The 8,069-nt window shown below is 46.0% G+C and overlaps 1 protein-coding gene across 6 annotated transcripts in view; it reads left to right on the top strand.

Annotated features, from left to right (window-relative positions):
- The first annotated feature begins 1,460 nt into the window (after positions 1-1,460).
- Positions 1,461-8,069, top strand: part of ANKRD42 (ankyrin repeat domain 42) — a 26,046-nt gene continuing 19,437 nt past the window's right edge. For 4 of the 6 annotated variants that reach the window (XM_061628954.1, XM_061628951.1, XM_061628953.1 and 1 more), the window contains exons 1-4: positions 1,461-1,555; positions 3,132-3,298; positions 4,799-4,906; positions 7,281-7,400. In XM_061628954.1, the coding sequence (XP_061484938.1) occupies positions 1,531-1,555; positions 3,132-3,298; positions 4,799-4,906; positions 7,281-7,400 (420 nt within the window). In that variant the 5' untranslated portion in view covers positions 1,461-1,530. The remainder of the gene's footprint in view (positions 1,556-3,131; positions 3,299-4,798; positions 4,907-7,280; positions 7,401-8,069) is intronic. The other 2 variants (XM_061628952.1, XM_061628955.1) reach the window with 2 other exon arrangements.

Below are 8,069 nucleotides of genomic sequence, written 5' to 3'. Positions count from 1 at the left end.
GCATCACCAGTTGAAAATGATTAGGACAATTGTGGCTGGTGCCCATTAGGACTGGTAGGGCGGACGGCAGGGAGCCCAGCAGTAGGGGGAGCCAGAGCCAGTGACAGGCAGTGCCACCTAATTCTGCTTTTGTCCCGTATCCTTCTTCCTGCTGAATCCTACAAGGGGCAACACTGAGATTAAGGAGGGGGAAGCTGACAGCCAGGGCCAACCCCTGGACTGGTTGTTAAGAAAGGCAGGCAGGTGGGGCCTAGCTGAGGGCAGACTGAGGTTGGTGGGGCAGTGCCACATTTGCCCTACTGACCAGCCTCCACTGCTACCAGGCGATAGGAAAGACTCCGTGGAGCCGCTGCCAGACTAGTCAATAGTCTGAACGTGGACCTAGTATTGGGGAGATCCAAGATCAAATTTCTACTTAGCCAGGTTGGGCTAGTCACTTCCCCTCCAGACGAATGTGCCCCACAGGGATTGTTACAAGCTTAAAATGTTGGGACGGGACAGGCAAATATACGTCCTGGAGTTTCACAGAGGAAAAATAGGATGTACATGTAAAAAATACTTTCTGGTGTTGTTGTTATGCACCTTCAAGTTTTGATGAACACATAGTCTATCCTGATATAAGGTGCTACACGGTGGCTATGTGCGGGCGCTATCTTGTCTCCCTGTGTCAGCGGTGGGGAGCCAAATATGGCCCTCAAGGTCTCTTTATTGGGCCGTCAAGACTCCCCCCCCCAGGCAAAACCCCTCCCTCGCCACACACCCTTTCTCTAGGTCACACCTCAATCTGGCCCTACTCCATGCCTTTCTTAACTGCTTTTGCCTGGCTGGGATGTGGACTTGAACTCTGCTAATGCTTCATGATTGCCTGTCTGGAGGCCAGAGAAAGGTGTGTGTGTGTGTGTGAACAAGCCTACTGTACAAAGGTGAAATTCAGATTCACTGCTTTGTTTCTTTTGCCCCTGGCCCTGTCCATCACCCGCATGTGGCCCCTGAAAGATTGCCCAGAAGGGAATGTGGCCCGGAGGCTGAAAAAGTTCCCCCACTCCTGCCTTGTGCGGACTGGTGGTTTTTATAAAAACTAAGCATTAGCTAAATAAAATAAGACAACATAAAGCGACTCCAGAGCACAGTCCCTACAGGTGCAAACCCCATCTGTGGGAGGCACTGAGGGCCACTGGAGGAAGAACCCAGACGCAGGCGAGCCACCCCTTGTAACTGATGTCTTCCCCTGCAGGGTTTGAGGAGAGGAAATCTGTCTCCATTCCTCACCCGGCAAGAAAAAGCTGCAGGCAGTTTTGCTTCTGCCTGTGGCTGGCTGGCTGGCCCCATCAGATTCTCCTCCTCGCTCCCCACCTCTCTCCTCCCCACACACACACCCCACTCCACTGCCAGTTCCTCCCAGCTGAGGCAGAGGGCCAAGTGAGCATCACAGGAAGTGTACGCTGTCTCCATGGCAACCCTTCTGCCGCAGCCACAAAGGAGTCCGACGGTGGTGAGAATCGAAGGGGAGGCTGGCCCTGAAGAAGCACCATGCCTGCTGAGGTCACCCCAGCTGGTGAGACCAGGCTAAGCTTCCTAGATTTTGGGGGTGGGGTTGAGGTATGACCTCCACATTCTTCTTCTTCTTCTGTTTCCAAAAAAATTCTGGCACCTCCAGTCAAGCACCTCTGAGCATATTCGGAGTGCATTTCCCTCTCTGTGGAACAAATGCTTTATTATCTCCCCCCCCCCATACACTTAAAAACAACAACACTGCTTGTAATTACTGTCTCGTCATCTTTGTCTGGTTTTATTTGTTAACATTGGGCTGTATCCAACGTTTTTCCTACTCAAAGCAGACCCACTGAAACTGATGGGCCTAGGTTTGTTGCCTCCACTAATTTCAATGGATGTACCCTGGCTAGGACTAACCCTGGATACGACCCCTTGCGTTTAGTATTTTCTCTGTTCAGTGGCCCTAGGAATCCTAGATGCTGAGGGCCGGTAGAGAAATGAATTAATAAAATAAAAATAAATATGTTAGTAAACAATAATAAAAAAAATGGACCTATGGATAAAGTGCATCTAGGGATGTCTAGAACTTGTCTTCTAGCAACAAGCTGCAAGTGCCTTGAGCGTGTACAGAGTGCATGCAAAAGAGGGATAATGTTTTCTTTAAACCCTCTAGTGTTAAAAAGAATGAAAGAACAATTAGGGAAATAACCCAAACTGTTCTCCATGGAAACTAGTGTTAAATATCACCTCCCTTCCTTCCCTCAAAACTGCCTTTTTGCCTTTTTAACCCATAATTCACCTCTACCCTGTGCTGGCATTAGTATAGACTCTAACTTAAATCTTATTATTTCAATGTTGTTGTTGCTGTTATGTGCCTTCAAGTCGATTTCGACTTATGGCAATCCTATGAATCAGCTATCTCCAATAGCATCTGTTATGAACCACCCTGTTCAGATCTTATAAGTTCAGGTCTGTGGCTTCCTTTATGGAATCAATCCATCTCTTGTTTGGTCTTCCTCTTTTTCTACTTCCTTCTGTTTTTCCCAGCATTATTGTCTTTTCTAGTTAATCATGTCTTCTGATTATGTGTCCAAAGTACAATAACCTCAATTTCATTATTTTAGCTTCTAGTGATAGTTCTGGTTCAATTTGTTCTAACACCCAATTATTGGTCTTTTTTGCAGTCCATGGCATGCGCAAAGCTCTCATCCAACACCACATTTCAAATGAGTTTATTTTTCTCTTATCCACTTTTTTCACTCTCCAACTTTCACATCCATACATAGAGATTGGGAATACCATGGTCTGAATGATCCTGACTTTAATGTTCAGTGATACATCTTTGCATTTAAGGACCTTTTCTAGTTTTCTCATAGCTGTCCTCCCCAGTCCTAGCCTTCTTCTAATTTCTTGACTATTGTCTCCATTTTGGTTAATGACTGTGCCAAGGTACTGATAATGTTTTTAAAGTCTATTTTCTGGGAGGAAGGGCAGGATATAAATGCAGTCAATAAATCAATAGATGGAGCTTGTAACAGGTTGATGATGGCCACCATTCCACTTTGCCCTAGTATGCAGGCCATTTCCCATGTTCATCATGCTATGAGACAAATCGATGGCCCATTGTTCTTCTTCAGCAGCTCTGAAGAAGAAGCCAAAGTTCAAGAGCATTCACGCGGCAGTCAAAGCTGGGAATGTAGAAGAACTTCAGAAGATGGTGTCATTTGGAACCAGCATTAATGAGGTGGATCCAGTGTACAAGTTTACGCCCCTGCAGTGGGCAGCCCATTCTGGAAGCCTGGAGGTAAGAGGTTATCCAAGATGGAGGCAGGTTATTGTTAACTGAAGAAGGGAGTCCATTGTGCAGTCTCTACTCATCCTACTAAAGGCTTGTTTCTATAAGAAAGCAAGAAAGAGATTTATGGGTATGCTAGATTGAAGACTGGCACACTTAATGTGCGGCATGAACATTTTAAAGCAAGAGCACATTTAACTGCCTTCGTGAACTAGATCTACCTTCCCCAACCTGGTGCCCACCAGATGTTTTGACTTGCTGGCTTGGGTGGATGGGGGATGGGGTGCAAAACATCTGGAGGGCATCAGGTTGGGAAAAGCTGCAATAGGTTCTGGAGCTTGAGTGGTTGTGCGAAAGGCTTCGTGGAAAAGGTAGGCTCCAAGGAGGGATTTGAAGGGAGTACGAGAGGTGTTATCACATGGCTCAGGGACAAGGGCCGAATGCAGCCCTCCAAACCTCTCTCTTTTGCCCTCAAGACTCTTCTCAGCCACACCCCTACTCCTCAGGCCACAGACCTTCCCCGCCTTGCTCTGCAACCTGCTTGAGTGCTTGTGCCTCGTTGGAATGTTCCTTGCGCTGTGATAAAATCATGAAGCTCTCTCGGTGATCTTGGACCAGCCACTGTCTCTCAGCCTAACCTACCTCGCTGGGTTGTTGTGAGGATAAAAAGGAGAGGGCAGAACCATGCGCTCTTTGAGCTCCTTGGAGGGTAAAGGTGGTATATAAATGTAACAAATAAATAACCCCCCTTGCTTGCCTGTATAGAGGATGGAGAGGTATTTGTGGGGGTGTGGGGATGTGGAAATCTCTGACTTTTGCGTGGTCGGAATTTAGCCTGCAGTACAGAGGTAACAACTGTATCCACTGCTATACCCATTTATCCTTCTGGCCACCCACAGGCATGTGGCCCCCAGAAGCCTGCCCCTGAGGGAATGTGGCCCTTGGGTTGAAAAGTGGCTTCCCACTCCTGATGTAGGTGTCGCTGGAGGCAGTTCCAGAAAGCGTGTTGTTTCCCAACAGGCATGGACCTTCTTGTCAGGTGTATGAGAGGGATCCAAGGTTGAATCTTACTCGGGCTTATTATGTTTTATTGTTTTAATATTTTATAGCGCTGGTCTTCGACCATAATAAATGATTGATTGATACTCGTGCTTGTTGCTGGAAATGAGTATAGGGATATGAATATAGGAATATGAGATGAAAGTAGTGATGCTGTAGCAGGGTGTGTGTCCCCCACCTCTGCGGGCCAAGCTTGATGAGCAAGTGCCACTCACCAGTCAGTCGCCTGACATCACAATGACATCAGCTGGCCTGACAATCAGCTGGTCATTAGGGCTTACAAAGTGCTGGGCACTGTGCTTTGCAAGCCCCAACAGTCAGCTGATTATTGGGGCTTCTATGCACAGCACTGGAGATCAATGGTTACGCCCTGTTGCCAAGCAATGTATGAGGGAGCAGCCTATGAGACCCTGTGGATTGGGACTACAAATACATTGCTTGTGCTTGCAGTGCCTTCAGTGGCTGCTCTGGCACGGAGCTGATAAGACGGCAGTGACAGTCAGAGGCTGGACAGCAGCTCATCTTGCCGCCATCAAAGGCCAGGATGCCTGTATGCAGGTAAGAATTTGTAAGGGTTTTGTCAATCCCCTCTTATTTCATATTTATCACAGTTCTAAACTCTTGGATTTTGGTGTTGGGTGAGTGGATAAAGAGAAACGCGTCTCCCCTTCTCAAAAGGATGTGGATTCATCCAATCAAAGTGATTGGCTGTAGAGTCGGGACAGATTACAGAGAGAGGTCTTCACACAATTCACTTGTGGAATTCTCTGCTGCAGGATTTGCTGATGGCCCCTCGCTTTGACAACTTCAAAGGGGATTAGATGAGGGGTGGGGAATCTTGGAGTCAGGCCCGAGGGCTGAATGCCCCCAAGCCTCTCTATTTGGCCCTTGGGACTCTCTGTACCTGTTGCTACAGGGCCACAGCAGGGGATGACTACTGGTCCTCCATGTGGGGCCTCTGGTCAGACGTGGTGGGAGGCAAGATGCTAGGTTGGATGGACATTTGGAATAATTCAACATGTTATTGCATGGAAGGAAGTTCCAGGGATGTTCTTGCACACAAATGCCTTGACCAAGAGCCCCATCGGTGCTGCAATGTGTGTATGGAGCTCTTCCACCAACAAGTGTAGGGATAGATCTAGTGGGCTTAAGTTACAGGAGGATAGATTGTGGCTGAAGATTAGGACATCCTTTTCTAACTTTTGGGTCCCCAGATGCTGTTGGAATACAATTCCCATCATTCCTGAGCATTGGCCATGCTGGTTGGGGCTGATGGGAGTTGTAGTCCAACAACATCCTGGGACCCAAGGGTTGGGAAACGCTGCATTAGGAGAAATGTCTTGAAGGTAAGAACAGCTGAGCAATGGAACCAGTTACGTAGAGGGGTGTCAGGCTCTCATTGTAGGACCTAATAATATCATGTGATTGACAGGTGAGTTGTCCCACCCACCTGTCAAAGATGACCTGTGGGGCGGGGCCAGATAAAGATCCGCTCGCAAAACTGAAATGTTCCCGACCCTGCTGTAGGTCATCAAGCAGAGGCTGGCCTAGACCTGGACCTCTCTCTATCTTTGTACTTGCTAGATCAAGTAAGGGATTGGACTGGGTGGTCTAATCCACCTAGTCCCTCCAACTCAAGAAATCTCCATTTGCATCAGTAGAGAGGACAGCTTCTCATGTGCAAATAAATGATCTTACGGAACTTCCCTCTCTCATATAATGAAAGAAATGAAGGACCTCCATGTGTGTGTGAGAAGCCCAACACCCTCAAGGGATGACTGGTGAATGCATTTAGGATCGGAGTGTTTGGAAACAGAATCTGGGATGTGCCAACCCCTGACAAAGTAATTGCAATCTATTTTATAAAATATGCTACTCATGCAACTCCCAAACGAACACACACAGACTTTCCCAAGGATTAGCCAGTACCCTTTTTTGGACCAATTCAGCTGAACATGCTGGATCCAAACTGTGAATTACACAGGAATTTTTAAATCTAAATGTACATATTCATATTAAAAATAAATAAATCACCAGGTTATATTCCTATAGGCTGATGTCTACTAGTATGTCTATGGCATTTTAGAAGAAGATCAGGGGAACTTAATGTAGATGGTGGGTATAAATCTTCATTACATGTAATTTAAACTAGCTTCAAACCCATTTAGGTATCACAGCTTCTGTCCAAGAAACCTTGGAAAATTATTGCTTTCTGAGCAAGAGGCTAAAATCCTGCATGTTTGTGTCAGATCTGGCAACTGTGGCCTGACACATTCACTAATTGATCAAGTGTTTGGCCTTAAAAATACCCCTTATAAATGTTATCCCCAACCTGAGCAGATGTCATTGTGCACTAATTCATAATTTCTTTTCAATGCTAGATTGCATTGCAATTTTAACAGTTGTTGTCAAATTTAGAGAGTGCAGACAAGGAGACAACAGTATAATTGGGAAATGGTCAATTTTTTGATAATGTATAGGAATGTAGCTTACGAGGAGTGTTGTACAAATGCATAAAATATTAGAACATAAGCAGAGTTCTGCTGGATCAGGCCAAGGGCCCATCTAGCACAGCATTTTGTTCTCACAGTGGCCAACCAGATACCTCTGGCAGATGTGGGGAACCTTTGGCCTTCCAAATGTTGCTGAGCTACAACTCCCATCATCCCTGGCTATTGGCCATGCTTGCTAGGGCTGATGGGAGTTGTAGTTCAGCAACATCTGGTGGGCAAAAGTTTCCCACACTTGTCTATGGGAAGCCTACAAGAAGAGAATTTTTTGGGTATTGTACAATATCCAAATGTCTCTGCTAAATGCTATTTACCTATTTTAAGGGCTTTTGTATTTCCGCATCAGTAAAAAACAACACACACACATAAGAGTGGATAAATACCAAGTCTGAGACTAGGAATTTTGCTTTGTATACTCACAGGCCCTTCTTCTTAATGGTGTGCACCTCGGAGCTCAGGATGACCGAGGCTGTACTCCAGCGCATCTGTCAGCTACCCACGGACAGTCATACACTTTGCAAACCATTCTGCGGAGTGGGGTGGTAAGGAAATGTTCTTCTTTCTGTTTTCTTCCCCTGTTTTGAAAATGGTTACCTTTCAATTTGCTTTTAGTTATTTACTGAATGTTTAACCTGCCCTTTCTCTAACGGACCTCAACTTGGCACACCCTGCAAGGTGCATCTTCTCCCCCATGTTATCTTTACAACAACCCTGTGAGGTAGGTTAGGCTGAGAGATAAATGACTGGGCTAAGATCACCCCGTGAATTTCATGGCAGAGGACCCGACTTGATGGGATGCTAAATGTGTCACATGAAATTGCCATGGTTGTTTCAAAATTGTTAACAGCCACTGAAGGAGGACCTGGTTTTCATTTGAGGGGAGGAAAGAGTTAACTTTGTGGTCCCAATCAAAATTCCCCCTCTGGAATCAATACCTGCTATGGGGGATGTTCATTGGGACTGGGGGGAGGAGGAAAGAGTTAAGGCTGCTGCACATAAATTGCAGTCCTGACAAAAATTGGCCTCTCCTCAGTAATAAACCATCTTAAAATAATAATAATCCAGAAGATTTAGCACCATTTCTGGTTATTCTTTCTGAGCATCCTTCCAGAGGCCACATGCCAGTGGTGGGCAGGATCAATATATATATATATATAGGTTGAGAAAGGTTCTCTACCTCTAAGAACACAAGAAAAGCCTGCAGGATCAGG

Source organism: Rhineura floridana, chromosome 5 (assembly GCF_030035675.1).
Source record: "Rhineura floridana isolate rRhiFlo1 chromosome 5, rRhiFlo1.hap2, whole genome shotgun sequence".
NCBI classification, from domain to species: domain Eukaryota; kingdom Metazoa; phylum Chordata; class Lepidosauria; order Squamata; family Rhineuridae; genus Rhineura; species Rhineura floridana.
This window is presented reverse-complemented; position numbering and strand designations above follow the sequence as displayed.